The 18,495-nt window shown below is 44.4% G+C and overlaps 1 protein-coding gene across 2 annotated transcripts in view; it reads right to left on the reverse strand.

The window, feature by feature from the left end:
- Positions 1 to 439: 439 nt before the first annotated feature.
- DPYSL2 (dihydropyrimidinase like 2) overlaps positions 440 to 18,495 on the reverse strand; it is a 57,558-nt gene continuing 39,502 nt past the window's right edge. For both annotated transcript variants that reach the window (XM_013954545.2, XM_013954553.2), the window contains exons 8-14: positions 14,073 to 14,193; positions 10,370 to 10,526; positions 10,066 to 10,207; positions 9,145 to 9,315; positions 5,741 to 5,920; positions 4,098 to 4,263; positions 440 to 3,312 (exon numbers count right to left, since the gene is read on the reverse strand). In XM_013954545.2, coding sequence (XP_013809999.1) covers positions 3,221 to 3,312; positions 4,098 to 4,263; positions 5,741 to 5,920; positions 9,145 to 9,315; positions 10,066 to 10,207; positions 10,370 to 10,526; positions 14,073 to 14,193 — 1,029 coding nt within the window. In that variant the 3' untranslated portion in view covers positions 440 to 3,220. The remainder of the gene's footprint in view (positions 3,313 to 4,097; positions 4,264 to 5,740; positions 5,921 to 9,144; positions 9,316 to 10,065; positions 10,208 to 10,369; positions 10,527 to 14,072; positions 14,194 to 18,495) is intronic.

Here is an 18,495-nt window from a genome sequence, read left to right on the forward strand (position 1 = left end):
CCCCTCCCCATCTCTGTTATGAAGGTCCAAGTAGAAACACATTGGAGAGCCGAGGACTATACCAATAATTTTAGCTTCTTTTGCTCGCCTTTCATCAGTGATCCCTACTTAACCACGTAATGTGGAGCCAGGAGTTTTCAGACAAATGTCTCTGCTTTGCCAGATACTGCCCTAAACAGACAACTGCCCTGAGGAGGCTTGCTCTCCCTTTCCTCCAAAGGAAATCACACTGCGGCCCATCGATCGCTCTTTACTATCACTACAACTGTGAGGCCTTACCTGCAGCTCTGCTACTGTATATCTGACTCGTACGTGTGATTATCAGCAGTCTACATTAGCAGTGATTTCAGAGCCCAGTCAACTGCTATCTGCTGAAGGCACCAGCCAATATATGCAGTTACACAGAACATGTATCGCCTTGAGACACAGATGCACCTAGTGAAACAACAACATTTTGTCTTTATTAGGAGTTCCCATGGTAATATAACACAGAGTTCTTAAGGAATAAAACACAAGACTTTTTTTTTTGCCATTGAGACAATGGTCAAATATCAGTACTTCTTTTCGTCTACACACATGATCAGCTTTAGCACTTACAGCTCCTCCACTCATGGTTCACAATCACAAATCCAAGGGTTAAATCCAGCTAGTATTAAATCCTACTTTCTTTTTTATTTTTAGAGCTTCAAGTCACTGCGGTTAATTAATTAATTAAGTCATCGACTTTTTTTTTCTTTAAGCATTTACATATGACATTCATTAAACAGACACAAAGCGGACGAGCTCTCACAGGAAAAAACATGCTTACATAGCCTGCAAAAATCTTTTTTTGTGATTTTTTTTTTTCCTTTTGAAGAACAAATTAAAACTAAAAAGTCGTCATGAGTCAGTGAAGGAAAAAAAAGGAAGACTTAAGTGAATACTGAAGAGCCGCGAGTGTTTCGTAGAATTGAAACGGATTTGCATTTCTTTTTTTTTCTCCCCAACTCGTTCAAATTGATTTCAAAGTACAGGTGAAAAAAAAAATGAAAATAGCTGCAATATATATTACGTTTACGGATTACTTAACAAACAAAGTGCAAACTCTTTTATGCAAAACTAAAAGACCCAAAAGTTAAACCAAAATGAAGGGACAGATGAGTATGGTGATGTCTTTTCTTAACTTTTACATTCAAAGGGGCCTAAAGGAATTAGGGGTTGATGTTGGGAGGGTTTGGGTACCTACATAGCTTCCAGATCCTTTGAAAATCCCAGCACTTACACTTCATAACAACAAATTTGGTATTTGTTTCTTAAAAGCCTTCATATATCTAGTTTTTCCTTAAAAGGACCTGTAAACACCATTTAAAAAATACTCACAATACGGAAAAACAAGGTCAATGTACATGGCAAAGTACGTATAGAAGAGAAAGCAGAAGAGGCAGATAAGTGCCAGGGCATTCAGACAGTGGAGGTAATGCTGTGTTAACTGTGGGTAGAAAAGCGCTCTGTGCTAAGAGACAGTCCAAGGCCTTGGGACCATCAAGCCCTCCAGCTAAGTTTAAGTGGGACTCCAACAGTGCAGATTTATTCTCCATGTCCTGAAGCATGAACCTCCAATGCTAGGGATAAAATACCTTCAATCCTAGGAGAGGTTTAAAAGCCCAGATCCTGCTGACTGCCACAGAAGCTGGGGCACCTAAATCTCCTCAAGGACTGCTCAAGGCCTCTAGTTTCTCAGATTGGAGGCAGTAAGCATCTGAGGAAGGGTGGGGAACAGGCCTTCTCATGACTATTTGCACAAAGGCAGATTCCTGAAGGAACAAGTGACTGTAGAAGAAACTTGCACCGTGTGTGAGAGATTCTCAGCTGCTGTTGACCCATCGAGCTGCTTTGAAACTCCCAGTTACAACAGCTGGGCATCTGGTCTCTAACTGGAATCGCTGCAGATGCTCATGCACGCGCTCAACTGACCAGCCTTTAGATGAGCGCTAAAGATAAGCTCTCACAAGGTTTTAAGTAACTGCTCATTGATGGCCGGAAAGGAGAACGTGGCTGCTACAGAAATTTTTCAGACAATGTGTTATTCATTGCCTATGGCCCCCTGCTTATCGATTTCCACCTCTGGGAATGAAAGACAAACTAATTGCTAAAAGCTTCTCAAGAGACTCTGTTCCAGCTTCTCAGCTGGTATCCAACACCTTTTTTGCACCAGCTCAAGGCCTAGTATATTGAAGTGAAGATCATAGCTTATGAACCTGCTCCGTGACCTCCTACTGAAGCTAAGTGGGAAGCATTGGCTGGAATGACGCAACCTAGGAACACCTGAAGAACCAGGGCAGCAGTGGCAGTGACACTGGTGGGAGTCTGTAACACGAATGAGGCTCGGGAAGGACCGGGAAGAACAGGGAAAGCCCCAGTTCTGAGATAAGGCTTCGTAAACACAATGATACAAAAATATTAAAAACACACACACAAATATTAAAAAAAAAAAAAAAAAAAAAGGTTTCCTCAAGGACCTAGTTTGCAGCAAAATCCAGAAGGAAAAAAAATGAAAAAACAAACAAACAGAACAAAACCCCCCCAACGATTCTAGCTCACCCGTCGACAGGGTGCGATGCACTTTGTCAATTCCTAGCGCTGGGTCCTGTTTCTCTCTCTCAGCAGCAGACAGCTATTCAGTGACCTCAACAGCGGTGGCAGGGGAATGGTTACAGACAGGCCTGGATTTGTGTCCCTCCATGCTCTCCTAGCTATTCCGCTGGAACACAGAACCCTACAGAATATCCAGTTTAAAACCCTTGAACTACTCTTCTGCTTGACATTGAAAAACAAAAAAAGCTAATTTTTACATTTATTATTTATTTATTCCTTTTCTGTGTGTGTCTTAAAGGCAGCTCCCGGGAAATTCACTTTATCCTTCCTTTATTAAAAGAAAGATGCTTAATGGGACAGAGGCCACATCTCTCAAACATCCTCTTTACATTTACTTTTCCATGTCAGAGGTGTCAAAAACAGGGTTTATTTCTTTAAATGTGTAGGGGCTGAGGGGGAAGTGAGAGGGGTCGATGAAGATGAGGAGGGAATCTGAGGGGACTGAAAGTGGCGCCTTACTTCAGCCCCCCCCCCCCCACTGGTTGCCCGCAGTAACTGTCACAGGCTCTAAAAGAATCAAAAAGGGTCTCCAGGTGCCCCCGTCCCCTCCCCTGGTCCGCTACGCGGGCACAGAAGGGGTCGGTCCTTAGCCCAAGCTGGTAATGTTGGCACGTCCGCCGGGCGGTGCCACGATGCGCTGAGTCGTGCGACGTGGGATGTTGTCGTCGATCTGTGCACCTGGAGGAGACAGAAGCTAGGTCAGGTCCCCCATGCAAGGAAGAGGTTGAGACAAGCGAGTTACATGACAGCCTCCCGCAGGCTGAACTTGGCCAAGGGGGGGTCAGGAGAACACGGCTGTGCTGAAACCCAGCAAGTCCTCTTAGACCAGGCTCCAACGGAGTGCACTAAAAGCATCATCTTTGGAGAAAAAGCCCTTATTGGCTTCCATTCTACTGAAACCTGTCCTTTATTCCTCCATCCAACAACTGAGCCACCCAACCCTATACGTTTTAGAGTTGACTAAGTGATTTCATGTTAGTGGGCTTTTAATTCCATTTTATAGTTTTCATCACGCACTTTCAACTTTTCATTTTGCAGAGACTCTGGTCCTGTCACACTCTGCATATTTCCTTACACCACTTGGTCCTAATCTGTTAAAGATGCTTGTATCAGGAGTAGCCGCTGATCCTAGCCAAACTGTTCCACATCTTATTGCACTGAAATGGCACAATCAGAAATCAAATCTGTTGCATAAGAGATCCACAGCTGGTCTCAGCGGGCAAAAACTGTTTTGTTCAGATACCCTGCCAAGGGCGGAGCCCAGGACGCAGTGGGGTATTCAGTATTTGTGCCACAGCACACAAATAAACAGGATTTTGTGATAGCTCTTACACTGTTTTTCTTCCTTTTTAAAGGGATAATCTCCAAGCTAAAAACATCCCACAGCTTTTCTCATCTCATTCCAATTTCAAGAGAATTCATGGAGTAAGTAATAAATAATTTAGTCCTATAAAAGCATGTACCAGACAAGCTAAATCCAGACTGGTGCAGGTTCCTCACGGGTGGGGCCTGCTGTTTGGCAGGAGACGTCTTAGCCGAAGACGCTGGTGTGACGGTCTTGGGCGTCACTGAGACTTCGCAGACAGGCCCATCGTAGAGGCCTCGTGGCACACCCCGCAGCTCGGCCAGCTGCAAAACACAGAAGCAGGGAGACTTCAGGGTCAAAGCAGTCTTCAAAACAGACCTAAAGAGCTGGCCAGATGTTGCTAAGCCAAAGAGACACATTTCAAGATTCATCTTTAGGATCAGGATTTGAAGGCATATAAAATCTCCTCCACGCTGATACTTGGGTGGTAGCTGATCTTTTAAGCAGTATGGCTAAAATGACACACGTTCTGGACCCCTTTGGATCCAGCTAGCTGCTAGCTGGTGTTAGAAGCCTAGATAAGACAGCATTGCTTCTCCTGCATCACAAGTTCTTTCTTTCGATGATCTCAAAGTACCTGTTGTTACATTAAAGACTCGTGACAACTCTCTCATGAAACTTATTACTTATGACCAAAAAGCACAACAATGCTGACAGAGCCAGGGCTGCATAAACAAGAGTCAGACTAGCTTTATATCACCAACTTCAGAGCTTTAGATTGGGGTAAATGCAATTATTCCAGCTGAGATACTGCTCAATTGGATTTATAGGTCAAACACACATTTCTGTGGGAGATCAGAACACAGTGGAAACCATGGCTCTGTTCTCTGAGGTGCTAAATTATTTGAGTTCATAATTTTTATAATTTGTAATTTCTTCAAATGAACAATTGAGGAAAAAAACATTTGCAAGGAAATGTGTAGACTACTTATGATAAGCAGAACTAAAGCAGCTCCAGATTTGACCAGCAGAGAGCAGTATTTCAGACATCTAAACATTTTCTTTCTCCTCAGGAATCTGATGACTTCATTTGGAAATGAACTTTTTAAATCCTTGGCAACTAAAAATCACTAGGAGTTCAGCACCATCTTCTGTGTCAGTTTTTACCAACTAAAGGTATATCAGAAGGCAGCTCCTGCTTTGAATGGGTGTATTTTACAAAAACACATTTCCAAGAATTTTAGCCTCTTAAAAATAGAAACATTCACGCTTTTAAACCATCAGTAGGTTGTGCCTGTGACTCACTAGTCACCAGACAAGATCATCTGATTGCATACGCATAAGACAGAAGGGAAAGCAGCATGATATATCTTTAACAATAAATTAGAATTCTAAATTGTTGCTGAAAGGTTCAATATATAAATGCTATGACTAAGTTCACTTGATACTCCTGTGATCGGAGAACCCTGCAGGGTTATTTGCAGACTGACTCATGTCCAAACTGGACAGTTCTTCCTAGACACACACTGTGTCGAGGTGACTCCGAGACAGAGAAGAATTAAAGAGCAGAAATAAAATTTGCAGCAAAAAACAAGTCCAGGCCAAGCATATCCCTGTAATGACTTAAGTGAAAAGCAAAAATAAATGAGGAATGAGATAAATATGGCTCTTATCCAGGGAACATTTTCTGTTACAGAAGTGCATGTGTTCAGCAAGCCAGGGGATAGCATCTGTTTTCCACCCACTTTAACTCAGGAGTTCCAGGGAGAGAATAAATGTGCATCTATCATCCATACTCACCCTGCTCCTTGCTTTGATGCGCTTGTAAACAAAGTCAGGAAATGGTTTCCTGGGGATATACCGTCCAGAGCCCTCAGTCACATGGAGATTCCCATCCTCCAGCACTATCTTCCCCTGGCTGATAACCACCAGGGGAGACCCACGGCACTCCATGCCTTCAAAGATATTGTACTCCACAGACTAGGACAAACAAAAAGATAGTGTGAAGCAAACATGTTCCTCCCAACAAAACCTGCTGTGCTTTAATTAGCAATCACCAGTCATGCTAATTCCCCAAGTTTTGAGGCTAGATGGAAGCAAACCCAACAGCATTTGTCTGAATTGTACATACTGTGGTGTAATAGTAAGACTTGTCTTTATTATCCATTAAATTTACTGAGGACTTACTCATGCAGAATTCCTATTGAGACAAGATTCATAAAGAGGAAATACCATTCCAAATGAGAATACCTCAAAGCCCAACTGTTTAAATGGATTTAGGCGCCTAGATCCTATGTACTGTAATGGATTTAGGAGCCAAATCAAGTTTACTCTGAGCTTCAAATTAAACATAGTGATAATTATTAAAAACTATTTCATGCCAGTATTTTGGTTAATGGGTCAGGGACCAGGACAATCTTGTTTTACCATAATGGGATTGCTCATCCTCAATTAATAGGATTTGAAACATTACACCATGGAAAAAAGAGAAGTTTTAAAAGAACCATTGGTAAATGTCCCACCCATGAAGCATCGTGGCACAAGATGCACTACAACCATGTTATTTGGGGACTGTTAGTCTAGCAACCATCTCTAGGACAAATCCAGGCCTTTTTTACTGAGCTAATGATGGAGTTTTATCTTGAAGTGTGTTTTAAGTATGGGTAGGTTTGACTGCAGATTTACAATTAGTTGGAAAGGCGGTTAAATTGAGAGCAAACAGGGTCCAGGATGAAAAAAGTTGTGGTGGCAAAGGAGGAGGCTTGGTTAGAAGCTCATGAACTAGCCTGGTTCCAAGAACAACACAATCTTCCTCTCTAGCTCCTAATGTTTCCTTGCCAGACAGTGGCAACAGTAGTGTGAGTTCTTGGAAAATGTCCATATGTTGCTCTAGCATTTAAAAATGTAACAATCATCTGATGCCACATAATCACTACATCTCGTTGTGTCGCAGCAGTCACTCTGCCTGAGTTTCAAAGAGGCTTTTGTTTTATATTTGACCAAACTAGGATGCCTTGACTTTAAAGACAGCTCCATGTTCTTCGCTCCTAGCAACCTCTCCTCTATCACAAGGCACGTGCAGTGTGAGACACAAAAAATACCCCAGCAGGTGCAATGCCAGATATAACAGGTGATGTAATGAGAGAGGGGAAGAGGATTAGAGCTGGACTTTATACAAAGAAGTCACATTGTCCTCTGGTTTATCTATGGAGCATCCAGAACAGAAACATACTCCATCCATCCTCTTCCCTCCATCCACTTCATTATTATAAGCCTTTCTGGAAGGATTTGGTGGCAGGAATTGTCTCTGTACTTTCAGTTTGTACACAGGAGGTGCCTGATCTCCAATGAGAGTTTGTGGGTGCTTCTGATATTGTAACAAAAAGGCTGCTATTTCTTGGACAGTTCTTCAAGTTCTGAACCATCCACTTGAAAAGAGAGCACTGGCTCTTCATCCTCCGTAGCCTTGGCACCATGTTTGATCTTAAAGATGCAGCCTTCAGCGATTGCTGATCATTGAGTGCTGAGACCTCCAACATGACACAAGAGTTTCAGTGGGAACCTACAGTCCTTAGCCTATAAAGCATTTCTGAATGCTTGTTCCAAGGTAGATCTGATTCTCCTTCAACCTCCTCCAGAAGATCTACAGCAAAATCTGGCAATGGTATGGAGTCAGTCATGACTGTACTGGAGCATATCCACAAAAGATAAGGTCTTTCAATTTTTTGTTAGGAAATTTAAAGAGTCTAGTTCATTTCCCAAAGACAACAGTCATTAAATGGCAATGACTTTCAGATATTCAAGCCAGCAAGCTACTCCCAGCCCTTTGAGCTATTCAGCTCCTATAACCACAAACCCAGACTCAGACCACTAAACTTGGCACCTAATAGCAGTATCTCCCTGGAATCCCACGCAAGTCAGGCATCTCCTGATAGGAGGTGTGATGAGTCTGGAAACACCTCTAAAGTGATTAAGGTGACTAGACTTCTGAGTATGGGTGCCTCTGTTTGGAGTCTAAGCACAGGCACAATGAATCCAGGCCATCTGTGACCAATTCCAACACAGAGTTAAGTCACAGGGAAGTGAACCAAACCTTTTAAAAAAAGTTTCTTTGTGAATGTGCCCAGGGATCCAAGTGTGGAAGAAAATTTTGCTCCTTTAGCTCCAGAGTGAATTAAACCATTCATGGAAAAAAAGAACAAGAAGTTTTTTCCAGGGAAACACTCCACAGGTTCATTGCCAGCAGTGAAACAAGTTGTCAACAAATGCAAACAGTGGTTGCTTTCTCTGAGACAGTGCTAGAAGGTCACAGGGAGACTCCAACCAGTCCTTTGCACTGGGACCATTCTGCAGTTTCCTACAGGGTGGGACAACTTTTTCACTGTAGGAGCCAGGTGTAAGACCTGGGACACCACTGTGTGCCACAAGCAAACAGTGCCACCACAAAGCTGCAAAAGAAATGGTGGTTTGGAAGCTGCCTTGTGTCTCTCTGCACCAACTAGCATGGAGATGATGATCAGTAAAATCATGTATAAATATGACTCCACACACATGCCCCTATGGATTCACTCAGCTCATGGTGCTTGAAATCAGTGTTTCTCTAGTCCCCTCCTCCTCTTGGATATCCACCAACTTCTGGACCTGCACAGCTAACCCTGCCTCTCAGCAGAGATGAGGGGCAAGACCAGTAAAGCCTGAACACAGTTAGAGGCCTGCAGCAATCACAGGGCCAGATCAGTATGTGGTGTAAATCCCCTCAGCCTCATTGATCTGAATGAAAGCTCCAGCTAAGGTGTCCCTGAGCTGACATGCTTCACTGACCACAACTAGAAAAGGCCCATTTCACATTCCCACCACAAGTGAGCCAGGTCATAAATGACATATTGTGGTAAGAGGCCTGTTGGTATTTTAAAAGATTTAAAGAGCTTTCTGTGTGCTCAGATCCATGTGTCCAACACTCAGATACAGCACACCATCCCTTTGCTGAGGGGAATCTCAGGGTATTCATTCAGATTTGGACTCAGTGGTTTTTCCTTCTGTTCACACAACTGAGCTGTAGTGGATGTAAAACCAGAGAGGGCTTGGGGCATGGAGGAAAAAGTCCTGAGCTGTCATGAGCTACAGTTCTCAGTAGCACAGTCTGGCATTGAGGGAAGAGAGGAGGAGATAAGCAGCAGAGCTCACACCACAGAAATTATCCTTACTATGTTATGAGTCTTGGCAGAGATTGTCTTGACACTGTCAGGATCCCAGATAACCAGATCAGCATCAGAGCCCACTGCGATACGGCCCTTCCTTGGATAAAGGTTAAAGATTTTAGCTGCATTTGTGCTGGTCACAGCCACAAACTGGTTCTCATCCATCTTGCCAGTCACCTGGGGAAAAACAAAAAGAGTCACTGCATTAGCCAGGTGGGGACTATGCTGAAAAGCAAGTGGCTGACAGCACATCCATCGAAAACAAATTCTCAGTGATCTCTAGAGGGGCAAGAACCTCAAGCAAAGCAGCCATAACAAGCATTTAGGGGGAGATGACAACACACTCCTGCAGGTCTTCCAGCTCTGAATGTCTGCTTACAGCCTAAGGCACAGAAAAGAAAGGAACTTGTCTTGCTCGCACACTCAACCCTGGTACAGAAGGTACACGGGTACACAAGGCACAGAACCCAAGCCGCCTTTCATTGCTCTAGCTATCTATTGCACTTGGCCACACAGTCCTACTACCTTGCAAACCCTGACGAAGGAATGTGAAAACTGCTGCTTGATCAGTGCCTCAGCAGCATTTTACAGGTGAAAAAAGAGATAATAAAACACACATGAACAGAGTTTCAACTGCTCCTCATAGACTGGCACTTTTAGGTCAGAAATTAACTGTGACCAAAGAAGAGAAGATCCAGACCTGTCATTCAATGCTCTCCACTCAATTGCTATTCTGTTACTGGCATAGAGGTACAAAAAAGGCACTAGAAAAGAAGAGCTACCAAATGTTACATAGGCTGCATTTTCTAGACTGCAGAATCATAGGTGGAATGGTGGCAGAATTTAAAGCAGCCCCAAGGCTGGTACATGGTGCAAGGGCTTCTGCTCCAGCCACAATACAATCAGTCAGTGACCTGTGTGACATACCACAGCCTTATCCCAGATGATGGACATCCTCTCTTCAGTCCCATTGGTTCCTTCAGGGATCAGGGTAAAGTTGTCCTTTCCGACAGCTTTCTGAGCAGTGTTGAAGGTGCAGTGGGCACTGCCAGTAACTTGGAGGTCCCCACTTAAAAAAGACAGTGATAGGTATTTACAATGTTTATCATCACAGGTTTACCACTCAAGGTAAAACAGCCTTTTGCTAGCTGGCAGCAACAGCTATTATTTCTATTGCCCGCTGTTCTCCTGACAAAGCACGTGTTGTATGAACACACAGAGCTCTACTCACCAGGACAGCAGCGAGTTGAGAAAATCAGGAGTGGTTGGGTCAGGACTCAGTGGTGGGGAAGTGACAAAAGCTGCTGCCTTAGCCCAATTCTTACTCCAGTAATGAGATCCATCAGTTCCCAGGCTGGCTGTGATGGGCTCTCCATATACCACTGTGCCTACAGGACAGGAATACAGGCAAACCTGCTGTGAGTGCCAAGCAACATGCATCTCCAGCCTGGCTTCCAAGTACAAAGCATCCTTCTAAAAAAAGGATGAAGTTTTTTCCTTGGGTAACTTAGGCCAGCACTGCACAGCACAGCACTGAAACCCCTGCAGGGTTTCTTGGGGATTCCTCTTAAGTATGTGATTGCAAACACAACATTGGATTAAATTCACTGCCCTAAGTAACAAGATGATCAGATATCATTAAACCCCTGGCCTATTCAACGCTTCTCTGAAACCGTGTTAAATTACTAATGGCATATGTTTTCACAAGCAAGCTCTTAATTGTATATGCCTATCTTGAGATCTCTAAAGAAATATAAGCATTTTCCAAAAATCAGTTCCCCAGAATAAATATCCAGACCTCTAAATACCTGAGTTAGTAGTAAAGATATTGTTACTGATAAGAGTTTAGATCAGCAAAACACGCACAACGCCTTCACACAATTGCTGAGGTCAGCGCTGATTAACTGTGCTGGAAAGGGTTACAGCAGATTCATTGTATTCTGGGCCAGGAACCTTACAGAAGAGGCCGAGGGGAATTGTAAGAGAGTGAGGAAATCCAGTCTGGCTCAATCAGAAGGGACATTAAAGAAAAAGAAAGAAGAAGAAGAAGAATAGCGCCTGAAATAGTTTTATAAATGTGTATGTATTATAGCTCTAACAAGGCTGGCCTTACTGGAGTAGGCAATGTAAAGAGACCTGCTGAGAGAGACTTCGTGTCAGAAAAGTTACTGCCTAAAGAGAAAGCACACCACTGAGGGGAAGTATCGGTGTTTCTGGTTCACAAATGCGGCTCAGGAAAACTGAGTGATTCCCCCAAGGGTACAAGGCAAATCTGTGGCAGAACTAGGAAATGAAATTAGACTTTCTGACTCACTGTCCAGTGCACTAACCAGCAGTGCATCCTTCCTCTTTATTAGCATTTTTGGAACCACATGAAGGAACAGATGATCTTTAAGGCCATGATACTTTGCATGCTGGAATGCACCAGCAACATCTGCACAGCAAGCAGATGCACAATGCTGCAACTTCAAAAGCTGTGGAAGCTGGTAGCCCCACAGATCTGCTCACCAAATGAAACCTTCCTGAAATCTCTGCAAAGTGCCTGTCCACCTGGCTTCCGAGCCCAGACACTTCACGTATTTGCATCTGCCTGCAAAAGATGTGAGTGGTTAAAATACTAATACTAAATACTTGAATTTGAAAAGACTGGCAAGGGCCATGCCAGAATTGGTCAGCAGGTCTTAAATACTTCACCATACAGAACACAAAAGTATGATCTTTTGCCAGTTTGTTCAAACTGCTGCTAAGTCTACAGCCTCTCAAGCTAGCTGGGAAAGAGTGGATTAGCCGAGGCAGAACGATGCACTAACTGGCTTCATGCTGCTTGCAGGACCACACTGCAACAGGAGGTGTAGGAACAGCCTTTATCAGAGGGGAAGCAGCAGCAGAGGAAGAGTCCGTCTGACATCACTTGCCACAAATAGGGTTATGAAATCAGAACAAGGCAAAACACACGCTGGCTATTAATGGTAGGCCTGTTGTGGGCTGATACATTGGGAGGATTGTTCTGCAGGGAGTGATGTTTTGAGCTCCCAGATCTGCCAACGACAGAGTCTGCGGGGAATCTCCTCCATACAAATGCCACTGGGAACATCTGGCTTTAAATAACGTTCGTTCTTCTCTATTTAGCAAATCAATTCTGTTTTGTTTTTTGCCTTGGATAGTCTTCAGTTATGTTTCCTCTGTTGCTTGGGAGGGCAAGGGTAGTGTGTGTGGCCCTCTTCGGTTACCCAACTGGGTAACTAAACAGCGTTTAAATTGAATTATTTAAATAACGGAAGAGAGAATGGTGTGCCACTTATACCCCAAATTCTCCTTATAAGGAAAAAATGCAATCTGATTGAAAACTGTAGCAAACTAGCAAACTGCTAGTTCGCTAAGGAAGCTAAGTAAAGTGAGTTTTGTGGCTCATTCACCTGGGACAATCCTGCATCTTTCATGGGCAGGCCAACATCCAGCCAAGTCAGGTTGTGTTTTATGGCTTTTGCAATGCAAGTGCATGGTCCCTCATCCACAAGCCCCCTGCCACTTGTCAGCCAGTGGTCGCAGGGGTCAGTGAGCACAGGAAGGAGGTATTTTTGTTGATGTTGCGCCTCTGTAGTGCATCTGTCCCCACTCCTTTATCTAGAAAAAGGGAAGGATGCTTCCCCGGCTTATAGGATTGAGTTGCGCAGACACATCAAGTTGTTTTTCGGGATGCTGCAACATGTAGCCACTTTGCCACATCACCACATCTTCTCACTTCAACATGATCTCTCTGATACTCATGAGGCCCACTAATGGAGCTAGGAGCAGAAGGTTAATCCCAAACAGCTTGAGCTGCTTTCCATGCCACGAACAGAAAGAGATGCCTTGGAAATCAGTCCTCCTTACCAACTCTGAACTCATTTAACAGGAATCATGGGATCAAAATACTTGTAAGCTCATACACAAATACAAATCTGTTTGCTGCAGTAGGAAGTTTGCTCTTCTAGCACCAAACACCCAGATGGAAAGTGATGTCATTTGTATATCCATTCGGGCTTATTTATACCACATAAAATTAAATCCAACCCTGAGCAAAGGAGGGGGGAAATTATCCCTCCTGCTTACTCACCCACACAGAGACACTTTAAATAGAAATTAAGGATTTAGTCACAGAATAAAGGAGGGAGACAGGCACTCACTGTGCTTTGTAACCCTTGTTCCTTGGGGGCAAGACACTGAGGTCAGGACTTGGAAGAAACTACTGCATCGTTCACAGTAGTGCAGCTCCTCTCACTTAGAGAGAGGAGACATAGGGCAGCAGTGTCCAAGGCAGGACTGAGTCCTGCTTCCTGCAGCCTTCTCAGGCAGAGCTATCAGAAGCAACTGCAATTCACAGCCTAACCCAGACTGTCGATCTCAGCTGCTGTTAGGATGCCAGGCTGCGAGTTACAGCACATGAGGAACATCTATTTGATGAGCAAGGAGCACAGCAGATAGCTGGAATCGGTAATCTCCGTAGCTACTCCAGCTAAATCCAACAGGGCCCGTAAGTCAGAGCCCTCCATCAGGACTCTTGGAATCATTTCTGACCCCAGGAAGCAGCTCACCAGAGAGCACCAAGGCAAGATCACAGAGGCCGGAAGGAGGACACAGCTTGCAATCTCCAGGGGGATTTGTTAAGTGGAGATAGCATGGATTTACTCTGAGGTAACATACAGGCGCATGGCTCAGTGCGATAGGTTGAGTGTGAAGACAGAGCCTCTAGGCTGAAAAGGAGGAATGGCTCCTGGCACAGATACGACCAGTGAATACTTTGTCTGTGGGAGACAAGACAGAAGAGGTTGCTTGGGACCTTTTAAAAAAGCACTGCAAAAAAGAAACCTCTCCTGTAGGAATCAAGCTTATGTTGGCAAACAGTTGAACTGCATGAGCTAATAGGGTGCTTTCATCCAAGGGTAATAACTTACCCTTTTTCCTGGCTTGAGCAATGACATCAGCGGCACTTTTGCTCATCACCTTGGTGATATAGAGGGGGCAGTTGGTTTGGTTGGCGATGGTTATTGCCCGGTTCACAGCTTCTGCCTCCACCTGAAAAACAAAGTCAGCAGCAAGTTTGTAATATCCCTGTATATTAGCATATCCCGTTCACCTTCAGACGGTCAGGCCCTCTGCTTTCAGGGGAAAACAGGGCATGCAAAACCGAGATGGGAGACTTTCCACCGCTCCGATTCTGAGCCAGAAAAGGGTACAGTATAATCAGGATAATTAAAATTACATCAAGCTGTAGTCCTCTCTCATTACTACCTTTCCTCCCAGGCTGCTTCAGAGTTTCTCTGCAGCAGCCTAAGTCCTAAAATAACACTCCAGGTGCTCAAGGTCAGTATGATTAAGCCCCTTCTTTAACCTAGTCAAAAATAAGCAACTAAATGTTGACTCAGCAAAACTATTCATGTTCCAGCCCACGTGGAAGAGAGCTGCTGTAGCCACATATTCTGGTAAGCCACGTTTGCAAACAAGCCTTCTAAATTGTACCCTCCGCTACAATATCTGGCCTGGGATCTGACGGAGTGTGAACCACCCCATAAATCATCTACTTTTTCTTGCATGTGTAGAGAGATATCTTCAGCAAGACTGAGAGGCTACTTTATAAATACAGTTTTAGAATAAATGTAATCACTGCACAGGACTTTTACAGATCACACATCCTAATCGAATCAGTCCAGATGACAAATTTAACAACAGAGCAATGCTTATTGTGTCTAGTGTTATGGAGAACTGAGCCTGCAATAACATAAGACATTTTCCAAGTGAACAACAGAGGAAACTGGAACACAGAGCAATCAATCAGCTGGCCGATTCCCGAAAGCAAGAGGCTACCAGCACCTCCCATGAACTCCAGTGGAACTGGAACATGCTCAGTACTTCTGAAAATTTGCTCTGTAGTGACTTATCCGAGGGCAAGCACAGTAAGCCATCATCAGTGCCAGAATCAGAATGCACCGACTGCTTGCTCCTATCTCTGTGCTCGATTCACCAAATGAGGTACCTGAAATCAAGGACCCAAGAGCTTAGGAAAGTAACTGTGCATTCAAAACACTGATGCCCTCAGTGCCCAGGACAGCTCTGCTCACACCGACAAAACCACCACCTGTTATACTGCTGTAACAGTTTGCAGCTGTACTGCTCAAGAAAAACAACACAAAAACAGCTGGGTGTTTAAAAAAAAAAGAAAAGGAAAAAAAGCAGCCCCCCAAACCCAGTAGGTTGGTTTCTAGCACAGAAAGGGTTAAAGTCCTAGCCTGCCACCACCCCATGGCTTGTGACTAACCCTCCCCAAGCAGCGGTGAGGTCCAGCTCCCTACAGCCTAAAAGGGGACATTTTATGGCTGGGCTGCTCCCTCCACCCGAATGGAAACGACTGCAAGGAAGGGTGTTGATTCCACGAGGTTTCACTGGAGTAGCCGCAGCCAGCAGCACTTGCAGGGAAGAGGGAAGCTGAAAGGAAGAGCCAAGAAAAGCATAATTGTCCCTGCTGAGAGACAAGGAGAAAACTTAAGACTGGCCAACGTTTCCAGGCAATGGTACTAGTTTGCAAACTGCCCGTTTAAAGTGGGCCTGCACATAGCTGTCCCCGCAGCACTTGGAAGTCACGCTTCCACACTGTGCCTTAGTTTCCCCATCTTTAAACAGGGATAAAACAATATCTCTAGGCTTTATACTGAAAGATATTAAGCAACTGCTAAGCAGGAGGAGAAAATTTTCTACACAGAAGAGAATAAGGCTGTTGAATTCATGCCTTGTGCCCAGATGCTATGGTGACAGGCACATAACAATAACCCAACAACTAGTCCGAGGGGAATGTTTGCAATTACCAGAATGCATTAGAAGCCCTAACACAGCAGTTCTCTTGGAAAAAAAGACAGACATTTCCTGGAGCACTTGGACTGCTTGTGTTTTCAGCGTTTTTGTGGCTAAAATAAAAACAAAAATGATGGATCCAAAAAGTCATCACAGAAGGATTTGAGTTATAAGGGGGAGAGTTCTCCAGAAAGTGATGGCTGATGCTGACTTGGAATAGTGGTGTCTTAATTAAGGCTCCCTTTGCTAGCTGGAACAACGTGCTAAATACTGTTACCTTGGCTCAACCCAGGTTACTGAGGTGAGCAAGCTAAAACCATGAGTCAGCAGTGCAACTTAAGCCTTAATTCATGCCTTGTGCTCAGCCTGGGAATTCAGATGTGTATGGTTTGAGGAAGACACAAATGCACACGGCCAGACCCTGAATGTTTCACTCTGACAAAAGTGCCACTGAATTCAGTGGGAGTTTTGACTCAGTAAATATTTCAGGGTCTTGTTCAACATTTCCCTGATCCAGAGTTCTGCAAAGGCAGTGGGAATAACTCCCGCTGGTTTGCTTTAGATGGAGCTCTGAATAAAGTGAATTTTCAGTAGGACGACAACCATCATAAAGTCATAAAGTAGGACAGACTTTACACACTATAAGGGGCAGTGTGAAAAGCCAGTTCTAGTGTTAACAGCACCCCAGAGGGATATCAAGAAATGTCCACTCACGCTGAAGTTAACAGGAATTCTGGGTCTGCAGCCACCCTCAGGATCTGGCCCTTGTCATCAGCCAGCTTAAAAGGAGTTGTATGGTTTTAAAAACACAAAGTTGCTCCTGTGTTCAGGAAAAGGAGGGGAGGGAACCAGATGACATCATTTCCTCCTCTGTTTCCTATGTCTTTAAAGGAGGACAATTTGGACCAAGTGATTCCCCTCTGGGCAGACAGCTGAGCTCAGCTGCACTGCGGCTCCTCAGTGACACTGGGAAGAGGCTCTACTGATCCTCATTTGAGGCAGCCACGTGTCCTCGGGCAGCCTTCCTAATTACACGGAGAAAGAATGCATTTCTGCATAGCGCAGGAGACAGATGTAACAAACAAACCAAACCAGGGAACCATGCAGTTCAGACTTTAAAGCTCCTATTCCACCAGGGATGGGCTTTGAAGTAGCCAGACAAGACTGGGCTAATATGAGAGCCAGACCCTCCAAGGTAAGGAGTGGCCTTTCTTTGAAGTTAACAGAAGTCTAGGGGTACTCCACAGATGAGCCCCAAGTGTCATGCCAGCATCTGTTCCTGCTCTCCTCATGCAAGCCAAAAAATATGGAAAGAAATGCAGGAGTGGGTGGAAGGCTCAGTGCAAGTGTTTGCTCACAACTTCCAGGAAGCAGACAATCCCAGCTCCCGGAGCCAAACGCAAATTCTGCGAGGATTCACATTCTGCCCAGGCCAGGCATTTTCTTCCTTCTGCCTGCAGCAACTGAATGATTTCTGTTCCTACTGAAATGTCTCGGGTGCTGCTTGTCTGAACCAGGGGGAGGAAACAGAGAGAGCATGAGGGGCATGTGTGGATGATCTCACACACACAGCTTCCAGCAGGACCACATCTGGCAGTCAGCAAAGCCCCACTACCCTGGAGGAGGAAAAAAAACAAAACAAAAAAACTGCTTGTACATAATGGAACGCCCAGAACACCACGGCAAGATGTCTAGCCTAGAGATACCGGGAGATCAGAAATGAGGAATGCAATGGAAACCAATCTGAAAGGCCAATTTTACAGACTTAAAGGAAGTGAGATCAATGGGATTTGGGCACTTCACCCAAGAGAAATCAACGGGGAAGAATGGAGGTTAAGTACACTGAAGTGCTAGCCTAGGATGTGAGAATTAGCTCCCTCTCTGGTACGTACTTTCTGTGCCTTAGGCAAATCACTTAGTGCCTTGGTGTAAAAAAATCCCCCACCTGTAAAATGTTCAGCAAATGATCAAATATTATGGTAATGGAAGTTATGCAAGTGCCCAAGACAGAATGTCAGGACTTGGTCATATATAAGAACTTTTGCTGATTCAAAGGAAGTCTTGATGAAATAAGGGCTCAGAGAGAAGCCCAGAAAGAAGATGGGATCTAGAAAAGTCAGCAGCAGAATTCTACCCTACATAAATCCAAATTCTGAAGTCTTTAGTCACACAAAATTCCCACTGACAGTGATGAGAAATTACAAGAACCTCAAGTTCTAGCTCTATCAGAGCAGGAAATTCTTCAGGGACTCCTTCTACAAGTGTTCCAGTGCAGCGGTTGAATCAAGGAACTGGTGATTCAGTCTGTGCTCTTCCTGCCGTAGTGTCCACAGGCAGAGCATCTAGGCCATCTTCTACATCTCCTAATGCAGAATTCCAGTTTGACCTACCAAAGGGCTGAAATGAAGATGTGCAAAGTACCAACAGCTCTCCATGTCTTGAGTGCTCATCATGGGCTCTGTGGCTCAAATTCATCTTGCCTCACCTGAGGTGGGAGCAGAGCCTTTCTAGACTCCCTCCAATAGTCAACAG

This window comes from Apteryx mantelli, chromosome 29 (assembly GCF_036417845.1).
Source record: "Apteryx mantelli isolate bAptMan1 chromosome 29, bAptMan1.hap1, whole genome shotgun sequence".
Lineage (NCBI taxonomy): Eukaryota > Metazoa > Chordata > Aves > Apterygiformes > Apterygidae > Apteryx > Apteryx mantelli.